This window comes from Tupaia chinensis, unplaced genomic scaffold, assembly GCF_000334495.1.
Source record: "Tupaia chinensis unplaced genomic scaffold, TupChi_1.0 Scaffold000159_1, whole genome shotgun sequence".
Classification (NCBI taxonomy): domain Eukaryota; kingdom Metazoa; phylum Chordata; class Mammalia; order Scandentia; family Tupaiidae; genus Tupaia; species Tupaia belangeri.
This window is the reverse complement of record NW_006159630.1, coordinates 3,734,102-3,749,892: the sequence shown is the minus strand read 5'-3', so window position 1 is coordinate 3,749,892 and position 15,791 is coordinate 3,734,102. Positions and strand designations below refer to the sequence as shown.

The following is a 15,791-nucleotide window of genomic DNA, read 5'->3' as shown; positions in this document are numbered from 1 at the left end:
GGCAGCAGGTCACTGCCACAGGGAGGCCAGCAGGGTGCTGGCTCTGCCCCGCCCCAGGATGGCCCCAGGAAGGTCAGCAGGGTGCCGGCTCTGCCCCGCCCCAGGACGGTGCCCTGCCTTGGCGGTGATCATCTTGGCCACCACGTCGCGGGCGTGCACGTCGATGGTGCAGATGGTCATGATCTTCATCCTGTCGCCAGCGTTGAGGTTCCCGATGAGCAGCGTGATGAGTGCGTTCAGCTGGCTGATCTGTGGACAAGGGCACCTTCGCTGGGACCTACCAGGGGCTGGTCCCACCGGGCTGGCCACGCTCCAGTGGTCTCGGGCTGGGTGCCTGGGCTGGCGGTCCTCGGGAGCTCAAGGCTGTGTGGGGAAGGCCCCGTGCGCTGGTCTACAGCAGTGAAGACCAGAGGAGGGCCAACCCCCAGCTGGGGCGAGTCAGGCCACGGAACAGCCTCCGCTAGAAAACCACGGACTCTCCCCGACTACAGCTGGGCAGCAAGGGCACAGGGAGGGCGGTGTTAAGACAGCCGAGTCCAGAGTGGCGCAGACGGGTCGTCGGCGTCTACAGGTTAGTCAATATTACGACACGGGAAGGTGGGAAGGCAACTTAAGAAAATGGTCTCTGGGGGCCAGCAGGTGAGGTGTAGGTGAAGGCATTGAATCCCACATGGCCAACGGCATGGTTTGAATCCCGGGCCGACAGCTTGAAAAACACCCTGGGCACATGTGCATGCGTGCCCAGAATCCCCAGGGGAGAATGGAGAAGAAGGGGTTGAGGCATGGCCATCCCCGGGGGGGTGGGTAGCTTCTCACTCTCCCTCTCTGTCTCTCTCTGAGAGCACACGTGCCCTGTGGCAAAAATACTAAAAAAACCCACAAAATAAAACGTCGACAGCAGTTCCTCCTGAGCAGTAGGATGTCATGGGTAACTTTCCTTTCCTTTCTTTCTTTCTTATTTATTTATTTTGATAGAAAGAAAGAGAGAGAAGTGAGAGGGAGCGCTTTGCTGGCCTGGACTCACAATGCGCACATCGGAGTGTACAGGCACCTCTGGGATGCGAACCCGGGACCTTCCCACGTGGCTTCAGCCAAGCACAGTGTTGCATCACCACTGTGCCACTAAGGCCAGATCTCCTTTCATTTGCATTTTCTTTTTGTTTATTTTTTTCTGCTATAGGGTATGTGCACTTGCCAACGGGGTTGAGAGCGAGCGTGAGGAGGCACCCCGGGGGGCGGCTCTACCGCCATCTCTCTCCTCGTTCTCCTGTCAGGACTTCGGGCACACTGCACACACCCAGCCACAGGGTGGGTCTCAAACTGTGCAGTCGGCCGTGTGGGATCCCGGGCTTTACCCTCTATGCCACCAGGGTGGGGCTCTCTTTTTTTTTATTTTCTAAATGATCTCTGGTTTCTACACTTCTTTTTTTAAAATTTAAATTTATTTATGTGCATTCATTCATTCACTATACATCATTACTGGTTCCTACGTTTCTAACCAAGAACCTATTTCTTAAGGGAGATTTGGAGCACTCGTTGGCTGATGGAACCTAACCGGTCCTAAGAGTCTTGCTCTCTGCGAATGCTGAGTGGTTATGAGCTGGAAAGGGGCACCTCCGGGCGCCGTCCTGACCGGCTGTGCTCACGCCTGCTCATGAGGAGCCCACGAGGGCAGGCGTAGGGGCGCATGGCAAACCCTAAAGCGGAAGCACCTTGAGCAGCCGAGCGAGCTCGGGGACTCTGCTGCTAACCTCTCAGAAAAAAGAAGGAAAAAGAAAAGTGGCATCTGGTGATTTCACAACGAATTAGTTCCATTTTTCCAGCGTTGTTACACTCGGGTGGAACCCGGGCTCGCTGATCCTCGACTGTGGTCTCTCGGGTGGCTCCCGAGGCTCCCCCTCAGAGAGGAGCCAGTTTCTGGCAGTTGCTAAGGGCGGCGGGCAGGGTGCCGCCACTCACCTGTTTCTTGTTGTAGTCTTTGATGGCGTTCTCATACCCTTCCTCCAGCCTCGCGAACGCCAGGCCCACCTCGGTGGTCCACCAGATCTGCGTGCACGTCAGCGCCACCTGGAACGGACGGCCTCAGCTGGGGTCATTACAGCCACGGAGGCCGACGGCACTGGCGGGCCGAGGGGGCACGAGAACACGGTCCGCACTGGCCCACCCCAGCGCCCACGCCCGCGCTCGGACCTGGGCTGGGTAGTCGAAGATCCACTGCTCCCGGGGCTTCTCCTCGTAGGTCACCACGGCTTCCGGGATCTCGTGCCGGAGAGTGGAGCACATGCGGTCCAGTACCCGGTTCAGCCACACCTCCACCTGGGACAGGCCCCAGAGCATGCTTGTGGGCGAGGACAAGCTACTTGTCACCACCGTTGCCCCAGGGGTGGCCACATCAAGGCTTTTACACTTACTTGCTCCGAGAGGGCATGTGTGCACATGCAGCAGAGACAGAGAGGGAGAGGGCCGGCCGCACCACAACCCCTTCTCCTCCATTCTGCCCTTGGGATTTGGGCACGCCCCTGACGTGTTTTCCTAGCCTCCGGGTGTAGGACTCAAACGTGCAGCCAGCCGTGTGGAACCCAGCCGCCTTACCCACCATGCCGCCAGCTGGCCCCATCGAGATGTTTGGAGCGTAACAGTGACTCACACAGCGGGGTGGGGAGCCCAGCTACCCTGGCACACTGGCCACGTGCAGCGTGTAGACGGGGACACCACTGCTCCCAGCCAGGGAAAGGGAGTGTGCAGGGGAAGGGCGGAGAGAAGGCGGCCGGGCCTGCTTCCCGGGCTGTGGCTGCTGCTCCGAGATGTGGCTTTGGGGTCCTTCCTGTGCCCACGGGACTGGCGGTGACCCCCTGGCCCATCACGTGGCGGCTGGGCAGTGAAGCCCATCAGCAGGCGGCTGCCATGCCAGGTCTCACATGTAGAATGCGGGCCTTAAACCAAGTGCTGGAGGCGCCCTAAACGGATAACGGGACTCTTCTTTCTTTCTAATTGGCTTGAGGGCAGGTGCACTTGCCAAAGAACGAGAGAAAGAGAAGTGAGAAGGCAGCCCTGGGGCGTGGCCACGCAGCAACCCTTTCTCCTCCATTCTCTCCCCAGGAGTTTGGGTGCACGCACAAGCGCCCTGGGCATGGGATTTGAACATGCGGCCAGCCATGTGTGCTGCAGCCCCCACACCACTGGCTGCTCCCACTGGCTGCTCTCCCCCTTTTTTTACCCACGAGAAAGTGCCGGTGAGTGAGTGTACAGACCCCCTAGCCTCAGCCAGCCCTGGGGCAGGGGCACCGTGCATGGACGTACACGGGAGGTCTCCACGTGAACCCAGAACCTGCCCATGCGGGTCATCCTCAGTGACCCGCCTTCCTGCCATGCCGCTGTCTGGCCCAGGCGCGCTCCTGAACCTTCGCACAGCGCAGGTGGAGCTGGCTGCAGTCTGCTTGCTGGGGGAGCGCGGGAGGTGGGCTGGCCCAACTCCAGGTCAGATGTAGCTCCTGCCCACACCTGCCCCACCCAGCTGCAGACGCAGGTGCTGTGAACCCTGCTTTGGGAAGCTTGGGTGTTCTTGTGTGAGATCCTTTTTCTCCAGCTGATCTTCCTCTGAATTGCACTGTCCTTGGGCCGATGTCAACAGCGTTCTCATTGCCTGAGCAGCGCTGGGCAGTGAGACGGGGGAGGCGCAGCCAAGGGTCACTGTCAGCAGAGCCAGCTCCGAGTTGGGGACGATGTGCTCACAGAAGGAAAGAGGCCCCTGGGACCACTCTGAGTCTCCACGCTGAGCCACCACCAGTGGTTCATCAATCCACCAGGACCCTGGACGGGTACGAGGAGCTGGCGGACTAGTGAGCAGCCCCTTCGGAGTAGCCCCCCCGGCAAGCCGTGAAACAGTTCACACGGCTTTCTCCCCTCCCCTTACCCCGCTACCTGGCTAAGGTTGTGCCGGAAATTCTCGGGTCCTTCCGAGTTTGGAAGGCAGCGGAGCGGGCCAGGCATGGCTGGTGGCTCTGCAGACATCGCTGTCTGTGCACGCACCACCCACTGCGTCCTCTCTGGGGCGTGCGCGCACACTCACCTGCCCCGAGAGGTCACACTCCTGATCGAAATCCACGTACTCATCCTCCTTGCTGTACATGCCCAGGCCGACCTTGAGGGGTTTCCCGTCGGCATCGAGCCGGAACTTCAGTTTACACAGGCTGTCGAAGAGCTTGGACAGGTGGCGGCTCACCTGGGGGGGGCGGGGGGGGGGCACTGGAATTAGGCACTGGAGGGGCCTGGAGGGGCCTGGAGGGGCTGCACATGGCTTGGGCTCTCCTCGGGTGGTTCACAGCATCTTTTTAGGGGGAAATGTACTTCCCCTCTTCGGTCATGTGGGGTCACGTGGCTTAGTCACCGAAACTGGTGAAAGCCAGGCTGGGAGGGGCCGGCAGGTGGCGCAGTGGTCATGGCACTGGACTCCCACACAGCCGGCCATGGTTTGAGTCCTGACCTGGTGGATTGAAACTCACTCCAGATGCGTGTATGTGTGTGTGTGCTCAAAATCTCAGGAGGAGAAGGGGTTGCAGCGTGGCCATCCACCTGGGGGGTGCTTGCTCACTTTCCCTCTCTCTGTCTCTCTCTGGCAAGTGCGTGTGCCCTATGGCAAAAACCTAGAAAGAAAGAAAGAAAGAAAGAGAAAGAAAGAAAGAAAGAAAGAAAGGAAGGAAGAAAGAAAGAAAGGAAGAAAGAAAGAAAGGAAGGAAGGAAGGAAGGAAGGAAGGAAGGAAGAAAGAGAAAGAAAGAAAGGAAGACAGAAAGAAGCCAGGCAGGGAGCCTGCACACTCCATCTTTCAAGGTGTCTTTTTCCCTGACAAGGTTCGTCTCAGCCCCAGATCCTATGCTCAGGTCATTCACCGTGGGCGTCACCGTGGGCCTTCACTGTGGGCATCACCGTGGGCGTCACCGTGGGCCTTCACCATGGGAGTCACCATGGGCCTTCACGGTGGCCCACAAATTTACGGTGGAAGCGAACTTTGGCCATCTGCCCTTTCCCTGATTCGTTCTCCTTTCAGAAGAGCCTGGAGGACCCCTCTGTGCTGCTCCCTGGGCCCTAAGGGTTTGCTAGGACGGCGCGGAGCTGGGCCAGGTGGGGCATCTTCCAGACACCACGCCATATCAGCCCCAAACACTGGACCCAGTTTCTACATGAGGGAACGGAGGCACTGGCGAGGGAATTAATCGCTCGAAGCCATGCCAAGGGCAGCGTGGCTCTGTGGCCAGTCCTGCCCTCTGTCTCCCGTGGCCGGCCCTGGGCGCTTTGTGGCTGGAGGGCCTCATGGAGGTGACACAGCCCTCTGCCCATGGCCACTAGTGGGCTCCAGGGCGCCCGCCTGCCCGGGCCTGCCTACCTCCACGGGGTCATTCCCGTTGGACAGGATATCCAGCAGGTCGGCCGAGGACACGAAGTAGAACCTCGGGAAGGCCAGCCTCTTCGTCTCCAGGTACTCGGCCAGAGCCTTTTCACACATGGCCAGGCTGGGGGCGAGGAAAGGCAGTCGGTCTCCTCCCAGGGCCTCCGAGTCAGGACCCCCACCGCAGGCCCTTGTTTCTCGGCCAGCCCTGACACTGGTGCTCCCGGCGGGGAGGGCGGACGTGTAATCTCAGGTTTCCTTGGGAGTGAGGGTGGAGGGGAGTTGCTGGGCGGCCTGGTGGATGCAGCCAGGCAGGGAGCACGTGCTCCCCAGGAAAGGGGATGCTTGAGTCCGGGACACGCAACTCCGCAGCGCCCTGGCCCACATAGCACTCAGCAGCCTTGGCTGCCCACTGATCTGGACGGGCGTGGGGACCCACCTCTTTTTCAGCACCTCCAGCTTCTCATAGAGACCCGGTTTGTTGGTGGCTTCTACCACGTTGGGTGTTTTCACTGCATCTGCCATCAGGGCCTGGGAAAGCGGAGCTCATTAGTGCATCGGGGGCCCGCCCACACCTGGGGCCGTGCTGGACGGTGTGCAGGTGCAGGGCTGTGCTCACCTTGAATTCCTGGTCGATGGCGTCGAAGCGCTTGGAGTCCTCGGGGAGCTGGGCCCGGATGTCTTCCGACCCGATGAAGATGCTCTCCAGGTGGCTCCAGGTCCTTTGCACCTCGAACCAGATGGAGATGACCGAGTCCGCCGTGGACAGCTTCTGCTGCCAGCTGGTCACCTCCTTCAGGAAGTGGGACAGGTACTTGGACATCAGCAGGTTCTGCAGCTGCACCTGGTTGTCCTCCAGCGTCTCCACCAGCACCTCGTCCGACTTGAGCATCATGGTGCCCGTGCGCGGGTGTGGCTCATGCTCGAACTCCATGGTGGTCCAGGTGCTGTCCAGGGCTTTCAGCACCTTTCGGGAACACGGAATGAGGCCCCTGAGCGTCTGGCACGCGGAGCGGGGGCAGAGGGCACGGGACATGGAATGGCCCCTGCCGGGAGACAGCCAGTTTACTGCAGCTTCATTGGCAGGGGCCAGAGGTGGGAACGACCCACCGTCCGAACGTGGTGTGGTCACCCACACCAGGGCCTGTCACTCGGCCCTAGGAGGAAGACGAGCTAGAACACGCTCCAGAGCAAGTCTTCAAGACAGGCCACATGGCAGGCCGGATGCAAAAGATCACGCAGTGCACGTGAGGCCCTAAGGACTTGCAACCCCAGGGCCAGCCCTGCGGGGTAGCAGTTAGAAGCCATGCACGCCAAACCGGATCCCACCCCGGTGACTGCGGTTTGAAGCCCAGCTTCGGTAGCTCGGGAAGCACGTTGGTACATGCGTGTGTGCGCCCAGGACCCAGGTGGGAACGAGACGTGGCGTGACCTGTCGGGGACGCTCTTGCTCGCTCTCTCAAGTACACATGCTCTTTGGCAAGAAGAAAATGGAAAGAAAGGACAGGGCATCCGTAAGTGTGCTAACCCTGCCACGTGACGGCCGCACACGTCTGTGATGTCTCAGAGGTGTGCACGCTAAGAGGGCGAGTGAGTGGTCTGTGAATTGTACCCAGTGTAGCTACTAGCAAAAGAGAAGAAGCCGCAGTGTGACAACTCAGACTCACAAAGGCTGAGAGAGGTCGAACTGCAAAAGGAGTCCTGTACACTGGGCGGTGGGTCCCTCACAGCCCAGGTGTTGACTGGGGGCCAGCCCCTGCCCCTGCACCCCTGCAGCCTCGGGGTAGGGGAGGAAAGGGCCACAGGGCCACTGGTGCGGGTGTCCCACCAAGGGGACGCTAGGCTGTTCAGAACGGACATACACTGCCGGCAGGGAGTCGCAGCTACAGCCAGGAACTGGCCTTTGGTTTGGCTCTGTTTTCAGTACTAAATCCTGGGCTGGCCCCCTAGCCTAGGGGTTAAGGGAGCTGGATCCCACGTGGCTGGCCGTGCAGCTCGAATCCTGCCGGCAGGGGCTTGAAAATCACACCGATGAGTGTGTGTACCCCAGATCCAAAGGGATGGAGAAATGGAGGAGGGGGATGGCAACCTGACTACAGCTCCACAGGGGGCACTCTCTCCCCTCCCTCTCAGTCTCTCTGTCTCTCTGGCAATTTAAGTTTTTCAAAGTCAGTCCTACAGCCTGGCAGTGTTCCACCGACTTCTGCCCGTGGGTGAGAGAAAGCCCACTAGGCCCTCCTTGGTGCTGGGCGCTGCTGGAGCCCATCAGGGCCAACGTGGCCAAGCGGTCTGGCTGGCGGCCCCGTACCTTCTCCATCCCGGACTCCTTCACGGCCTTGTCCACGATGTTGCGGACCTCGTCCTCGTACTGGTGCAGGTTCAGCTGCAGCAGGTCGGCCAGCGTCGTCTCTTCGGACATTTCGAATTTCACCTGTTGAGACAGCGGCCGCCCGTTCCAGGGGCTGTCGCTGTCCCGGGAGGGGCCCCAGGCAGTAGGGGCCGGCCCCTCCCAGACTGGGGACACGGGCGAGCTGCGGCCTGCCCTGGAAGCCCTCCAGGGCAGACCCCACCCCAGCTCACCTCTGCCCGGAACCTCAGAGTGTGACCTGACAGACCGCTGCGCTTACAGGAAGGGGGAGAAGCAGGTGTGTGCACACAGGCAGAGCCACGCGGCCACAGGCCAGGGCCACTGGCAGCCACCAGATGCAAAACTCTCTCAAACAAAATGGTGTGACCAAGTACAAGCCCCCGGTGACCCTGCCTGGGCGCCATCGCGGGTGTGGACGCACACATTACCGGGCCCTGCTTGCATTTCCTGTTAGCCTTCTTTCAACCCAACCTGCAGGTGGGGGAACCTAAGGTGGGTAGAGGGGAAGCCACGTTTCCTACGACGGCGTGGACTGCTCTTCACTTCCTTGAAAGATGGGGCTGTGCCCATGCGTCCTCGTGCCCGTGCGCCCCCGTGCCTGCCTGTCTGTGTGGGCCAGTGCAGAGCAGCCGATCGCGTGGTTGGGTCAGTGCTGGGGGCCCTGGGGACTGCACCCACCTCCAGGGGGTGCAGAAGAATTTGGGTGCTGGGCTGTCGAGTGCTTGGGGCACGTGGGGGGCCCAGGGAGCTATTTATCTGCCCCAGACTTCATGAGCCCTGAGCACACTCAACCTGTGGCCGGGATTAGTTACATGATTTGTAGGACCCAGGGCAGACTGACCAGCAGGTGGCATAATGGTTATGTCGCTGGACTCCTACATAGTCGACCATGGTTTGAGTCCTGGACCTGGCAGCTTAAAACTCATGCCAGGAGCATGAATGCCCAAAATCCTGAAAGGAAGTTGGAGAAGAAGGGATTGCGGCCTGGCCATCCCCCTGGGGGGAGGGGGTGATTCCTCACTTTCTCTCTCTCTCTCTCTCTATCTCCGGCAAGCACACATGCCCTATTGCAAAAATCGTTCTCAAAAAATAAAAAATAAATAAATGAAAAACTGCTGAGTTCCAAGATGGTGTGCTAAAGGACACTTGGGCCCCTAGGCTTGGAGCCCTGAGTCTGGCTTCTCCAGCCTCAGGTCTGAGCACCTCGACCAACCTGCTCAGGCCAGCCCGCCCCGCAGCAGGGCCGACCTCCAGGGCGGTGCCTCCAGGGTGCCTCCAGCCAGCGAGGCGGGCTGTGGTACCTGGGTGGCCTGCATGAGCTGCTGCCAATGGCGGTCCCGGATGGCGGGGTTCTGCAGCTCGCTCACGGCACGCAGGGACGTGATCATGTTCTTCACGGTGTTGTCGAGCCCCACGAAGGCGTCCCAGGACTTCATCTCCTTGTCCAGAGACCGCACGTCCTTGGCGAACTTCTTACAGTCGATGTCCATCTGCTCGACGTTGATGTCCTTCCACTTGGTGGTCTTCCAGTCGTCGATGCTGGTGTTGACCTGTGGGGGAGACGCCCTCGCAAACGCCGCTCCCCAGAGGCTCTCGGGCACCCATGTCACCTGGTCGGGCTCGCTCCCCGCAGTGAGGAATACTTAAACCAGTACCAGGAGGGTGGTCAGGTAGCAAGAATAGCAACAGTCATATTATGGAAGACTCAGCTTTGGGCATGATGGTGAAACACATGCTCTGCGAAGCAATCCCATACGAGAAGGCTCCAGGCTTGTATCCAGAGACCTCCTCAAGTTCACTGGGCACGTGTATCCCCAGGGCCTAGAGCTGGCCAAGGCTGGGGGCGGACTGGACATCAAGACCCTGCTGAGGGTCTCTGTCCCCCTTGCCTGTGGAAATAAACTTCTTTTTTTTTTTTTTTTTTTTTTTTCCTTTTTTTAGATACAACTTAAGTTAGCAGTAAAAGATATGTTAGCAAAAGCCCATATGGGGTATGGCTACTGCTCATAGAATCCACTCCCTGCTCACAGAATCCACTTCTTGGGGTGGCTACATAACTGTCCTTGGTCTGGAAACCTGAGTGCCTCCTGACACTTCGGGGTGGAAGCTTCACTCACCAGGGCTTAGGGCAGCCTTCTCGTTACCCTCCTTGGCAGTCACAGAAGTGAAGTATTGCCATGAGCTGGGAACACTGGGCCACCCTTGCCGGCGAGCAGCCCAAGGAAGAGCTGCTGGAACCAGAGTGTGAGTTTTCATGAATGAGAAGGATACTCCCGTTGTCCAGGGCACAGAGATTTGTGGGGTTGTTTGTTACTGCACAGTAACCTCAGCTGATACTGACTAACACAACTGTAATAGAAGAAGCCTCATTCACACCAGTGCGAGAACCACACAAATATTCTGCTTGGGAATGACCCTACCCAGAGAGGAAGCAAAAGAGTAGGAATTCTTTAATTTGGGGTGTGCTGAAAATGGCTGTGAAGCTGGAAATGACCCCTTACTGATAAGACTCGAGCTTGTTGAATACAGGTGGAAAGGCCCGGGCTTGGCAAGCACTGTCTGTGAGGAAGATAAAACTGGGAACGTATATAAGACGTTTACGGTGAAGCTACTAAGATGCCAAATCTTCAGCCTCGGAGAAATCGATGGCCCTTTGCAGCAGGTTCACGCACACTCTGTGTCCTACCATAAACTATCCTGGCTGGTTTGTTTCCGAGACGTTTTCTTCAGCTGTCCTATTGTCATCTCCTGGGAAATGGAACCTTTGTTCTCGCGTGTGAGTTAACGTTTTGTCCTAGGAAAGTGCAGTACCCGTTCGCCGCCCACAGACTGTGCTCTGAAGTACCACTCAATAAATGAGGTCCAGGTTCCCTAATGTAAGCGGGGCGTGCGAGGCTTCAATTTGCACCCTCTCTCTTCCCTTTTATTTATTTATTTTTAATTTAGTCAGAGGGCATGTGCTCTCGCCAGAGAGAGACAGAGAGATAGAGGAAAGTGGGAAAGCACCTGCCACGGGGAATGTTACGTCACAATTCCTTCTCCTGCATCTCCTCCTTTCAGGATTTGGGGTATGCACATGTGCCTTGCCTGTTTTTCAAGGCACCGGTTCTGGGACTCGAACCATGTGGTCAGTCGTGGGGGATTCAGCCGTCTTAACGACCAGGCCGTGGGCCTGGCTGTAACAGAGCCCGTGGTTCCAAAGACTCCTGTCCTCTGTAGGACACACGTAGACATGGTGTGGTCACAAGAATGGCCAATATTTTACTGTGAAGTATCACCGAGGAAGAATCGGAGGGAGAGACGGAGTGTGGTCCTGCGAGGGAACCCGGAGTGCTAAGAGGGTCCACCCCAAACGAGCTCGCAGGGTTGACTGGGTTCCGTTTCAACGTCATCGGAAGGAAACAGTTTTCGTTTACCGGGAAGAGGGTGTGACACATGACTCCGAAGATCATTCAGGAAAGGAGAAGAGCTCAAACATTTCAAAAAATGGGTGAGTGAGGAGGAGAGGGCGGCAGAAATACGGCATGGAGAGAGACGCTGGGAGGGGCCGTGCTTGGAGCCCCGCCGACCCTCGCGTGCCGCAGTCCTGCTGCCCCACGGCCCAGAGCACCGCGCCGTGGCCCGGGCTGCACCTGCCCTCGCTCGGCCCCCGCCGGATGTGCCCTCCACAGTCTAAGTTCTCGTTCTGTCAGGGCTGTCTTAGCGTCTAACCAAATCTGAAAGGACATTTTACTTTTTTTTTTGAGAGAGATTTTTGCTATAGGGTGTGTGCACTCACCGGAGAGACAGAGACAGAGACAGAGACAGAAGTGAGAAAGCACCCCCCGGGGGGATGGCCACACAGCAGTCCATCCTCTGCCATTCTTCTCTTGGGATTTTGGGCACACACACACACACACGCCTGGTGTGAGATTTAAGCTGCCGGGTTCAGGACTCAAACCGTAGTTGACTACAGGGGAGACCAGAGAAGTAACCATTACAGCATCTGCTGGTCCCGGCTGTTGCACCTTAGAAGTTGCTAGTTCTCCCAATTCTGCCCAGCTGGAGCTGCCTGTTACTGACAGGTCCTTCTTTTACGACGGAAAGCCCTGGACAGAGCAGACGAATAAGCCAGTGGAAAATCACCACGCACTGAGAAAATACTACGGCAGCGATGTTTCAAAGGGCTGACAGAAAGGCCAACGGGATCCAGACAGAAGCAAGCCTTCTGCTCTCCCTCAGTCACAAACGGGGCTCCCCTGGACCGAGAGGTCACATGTACTGTGATACACAACCCCCTGGACGCCAGACAAAGACACACAGGCAAGCGTCGCTTATGGGGCACCCACTGAGAATCGTGCTGGCAGGTGGCTTTGCCATAGTGTGACCGTTGCAGAGTGTGCTCACACGAACCCGAGGGGACCGCCTCCTACACAGCGAGGCTCCCTGCACACGCTCCTTACGGGACCACCTCCATGCACGTGGGCTGCTGTTCACAGAGATATCCTCGTGTGGCACACGGCCGCGCTCAAAACCACCCCAGATAAATCAAAATGGGCCCTAGAAATGTTTAAATAAAGGAAAAGAGAAACAGAGGAAACAGAGAAAACAACAAATCGACAGGCTTACGTCTTAAGGTGTTAATGATGATCTGCAAAGTAAATGGTCCAGCCATCTGCTGGCCCCTAGACCATTTACATTACATCCTAAAGCAAAAACCTCTATAAAAAATGTAAATGGTCTAAATACACCAACTGAAAGACAGAGATTGGAATGGCGGATGAAAATCTTTGACCCACGGGGACCAGCAGTTAGCAAGCGTAATGGCTATGTCACTGGACTCCCATGTAGTCGACTGCAGTTCGTGTCCAGGACCCAGTGGCTTAAAACTCATGCCGGGCATGTGTGCGTGTGTGCCCAAGATCCTGAGAGGAAAATGAAGGAAAAGGGATTATGGCATGGCCATCCCCCCGGGGGGTGATTTCTCGCTTTCTCTTTCTCTGTCTCTCTCTGCCTGTCTGGCGAGCACACACACCCTATAGCAAAAACCTCTCAAGAAAAAAAAACATCTTTGACCCAGCAATATTTTGCCTACAAGCAAATCAAAATACAACATAGGTAGGTTAAAGTGAAAGCACAGATAAAGATAAACCATAGCAAACACTAATTTAAAAATATGTAACTATATTATGAGAGGACTTCCAAATGTTCATGGGAAAATGGAAGTCATGTGTGTTTATGTTGGTCCAGAAAAATTTGAATCCACACATAGCTTTCTCATAATATATGCTTTCTATGAGCTGTTTGGAGACCCCTTATGATATCAGATAAAGTTGATTTCAGAACCAAAAAAATTTACTAGAGACAAAGAAGAACATTACCTAAAAAAGGATCTGTCCACAGGAAGACATAATACCCCCAAACACACACATTCCAAGCAACGGAGCTTCGGAACACATGAAATACAAATTGATGAACAAATCCACGACTGCTGTTGGAGACTCTGGCTCTCTGGCAAGCACACAAGCCCTATGGCAAAAACTTAAAAAAAAGAAATTGCTGAGAGGATGAAAAGGCAGCTACATACCGGGAGGAACTGTTTGCAAACCCTGCATCTGACAAAGGACTAGTTACTAGAATATGTATAGAACTCTGAACACTCAACAGTAAAAAGATAAACATCCAGTAAGAAAATGAGCAAAGGAATGAACAGATAGCTTCTTCTCCTCTTTTTTTTTTTTTTTTTGGAGAGATTTTTGCTATAGGGCGCGTGTGCTCGCCAGACAGACAGAGAGAGACAGAGAGACAGAAAGCGAGAAATCACCCCCCAGAGGGGATGGTCACGCCACAATCTCTTCTCCTCCATTCTCCTCCCGGGATCTTGGGCACGCACACACACGTGCCCGGCGTGAGTTTTAAGCCACCGGGTCCGGGACGCGAACCACGGTCGACTATGTGGGAGTCCAGCGACATAGCCATTACGCTAACTGCTGGTTCCCCAGATAGCTTCTTGAAGTGGACGCACAGAGATGCCGACGGAACCCCCCTGGGTCTTTCCGATCCGTTGCCGTGATCTGGAGGTCTCTGCTCCCCCCTCGTAATTGTACGTTGAATCTTCGCCCCTAAATTGACGGTATGAGATGGGGCCTCAGGAGCTGGTAGGCCTGGGGCAGAGCCCTATGACTGGGCTTAGTGCCCTAACGGGCCTGTGAGAGGTCCAAGCCCTTCCGGCACGTGAGGACGCAGCGTGGACACCTCAGCTGTGGGCCAGAAGCAGGCCTCTCCTGACCAGGACTCTGCCTCCCGCTTGGGCCTCCACGTCCAGAACCGTGAGAAATGAATGTCCGCCATCTACGGCCACTCTGTCTACAGCGTTTCCCTACGGCAGCCCGAGCAGACTAAGGCAGGGGGTGCTCCTGGTTTAACAACGTTCTAAAGAGAGGCCAGGTCAGAGAGGGGGAGGGGAGGGGCGAGGCAGCAGGTGAGACAGCACCCACGTACAGACGAAAGGGAGACAGATGCCCCCGCAGCTTACCCACGTGGGGCCCCGTGACCGTCGAAAGCCCTTCCTGAGACCAGAACCCTGCTGCTGCATTCTTACAAACACGGGGTGCCCGGGGCAGCCACTGGTGCTGCTGATGCGGCCTCTGCAGAGCTCCCCACCGCCCCGACCCCCGAGTCTCGGCCTGGCTCACTGTGACGGTCATGTCCCAGAGCTCCCCACCGCCCTGACCCCCGAGTCCCGGCCTGGCTCACCGTGATGGTCACGTCCCAGAGCTCCCCACCGCCCTGAACCCTGAGTCCCGGCCTGGCTCACCATGACAATCATGTCCCAGAGTTCCCCACCCCTGACCCCCCGAGGCCAGCCTGGCTCACCATGATAATCATGTCCCAGAGCTCCCCATCCCTGACCCCCGAGGCCCGGCCTGGCTCACCATGACAATCATGTCCCAGAGCTCCTTCAGCAGGCGCACTTCCTTGTGACAGGCTTTGAGCTGCTTGTAGTCAGGGACCGTGACCTCGAACAGGCTCCCGGACTTGGACAGGGCCTCCATGACGCTCTCCATGGCCGCGATGCTCTTCTGTTGCTGGGGTTGGGGGTGGGTGTCAGCCGGCTGCCGCCCCGCCTCGCCCCGCCCCGCGCCCTCTTCCTCCTCATGGCTGGTAAACCTTGGGGACAGCGCCACCCTGTCCTCCTGTCCCCTCCCTTCCTCCCCCGTCCGTCCTCCTGAGCACAGGGAGGCGGCTGTCTCCAGGGCTCGGGGGGACTGGTTGGGCACTGGCGTTTACGGCATGTTGGCCAATGTGTCACTCTTTAATTCCCCAGCATTTCGCCAATTTTTATATTATTTTTATCTTGTTAAAAATGACGTAAATCATGCCTGTCTGCTTTGAAAATGAGAAAAGCTTAGCTAAGCAAAGAGGAGGGAAACGAGCCCAGGCCCCACGGCGAAGAGCCGCTCTGACGTTCACTGCTGTGCGCGGCGTGCTCTGGGCGCAGGCTGAGAGCCATGGTCCAGAACGGGGCTCCTGGCACTGCGTGGCCACCGCCCGGCCTTTCCTCCGCTCAGCTACATCAAGGTCAGCCTCCCCCAGGACTCACAGGAGCCCCACAGCTGCACGGGGGTGGCCGTGAGGCCCCTTCACACCGAGCCCCCTGCAGAGTCCAGCCGGACCTGTGGATTGCACACTCAGGGTGTGAAGGGGAGAAGGGCGGTGTCTGTGTCACAGATGGGGACGTGCCACCAGTAGGAGGCCACAAAGAAAAGAGGGCTCTAGGGAACCAGCAGTTAGCGTAATGGCTATGTCTCTGGACTCCCACGTAGTCGACCATGGTTCGCGTCCCGGACCTGGTGGCTGGTGTGTGTGCGTGCCCAAGATCCCAAGAGGAGAATGGAGGAGAAGGGATTGCGGCATGACCATCCCCTCTGGGGGGGTGATTTCTGGCTTTCTGTCTCTCTGTCTCTGTCTGTCTGGCGAGCGCACGCGCCCTGTAGCAAAAACCTCTCCAAAAAAAAAAAAAAGAAAAGAAAAGAAAGAAAGAAAAGAGCAAGCTGGCC

General features: G+C 57.3%; 1 protein-coding gene across 1 annotated transcript in view; it reads right to left on the bottom strand.

Annotated features, from left to right (window-relative positions):
• Nucleotides 1-15,791, bottom strand: part of DNAH17 (dynein axonemal heavy chain 17) — a 125,888-nt gene that overhangs the window by 65,385 nt on the left and 44,712 nt on the right. The window contains 10 exon segments of the mRNA XM_014586747.2: nt 118-249; nt 1,960-2,067; nt 2,191-2,316; nt 4,070-4,222; nt 5,382-5,508; nt 5,824-5,915; nt 6,004-6,351; nt 7,693-7,815; nt 9,054-9,302; nt 14,667-14,819. Of these exon segments, the coding sequence (XP_014442233.1) occupies nt 118-249; nt 1,960-2,067; nt 2,191-2,316; nt 4,070-4,222; nt 5,382-5,508; nt 5,824-5,915; nt 6,004-6,351; nt 7,693-7,815; nt 9,054-9,302; nt 14,667-14,819 (1,611 nt within the window).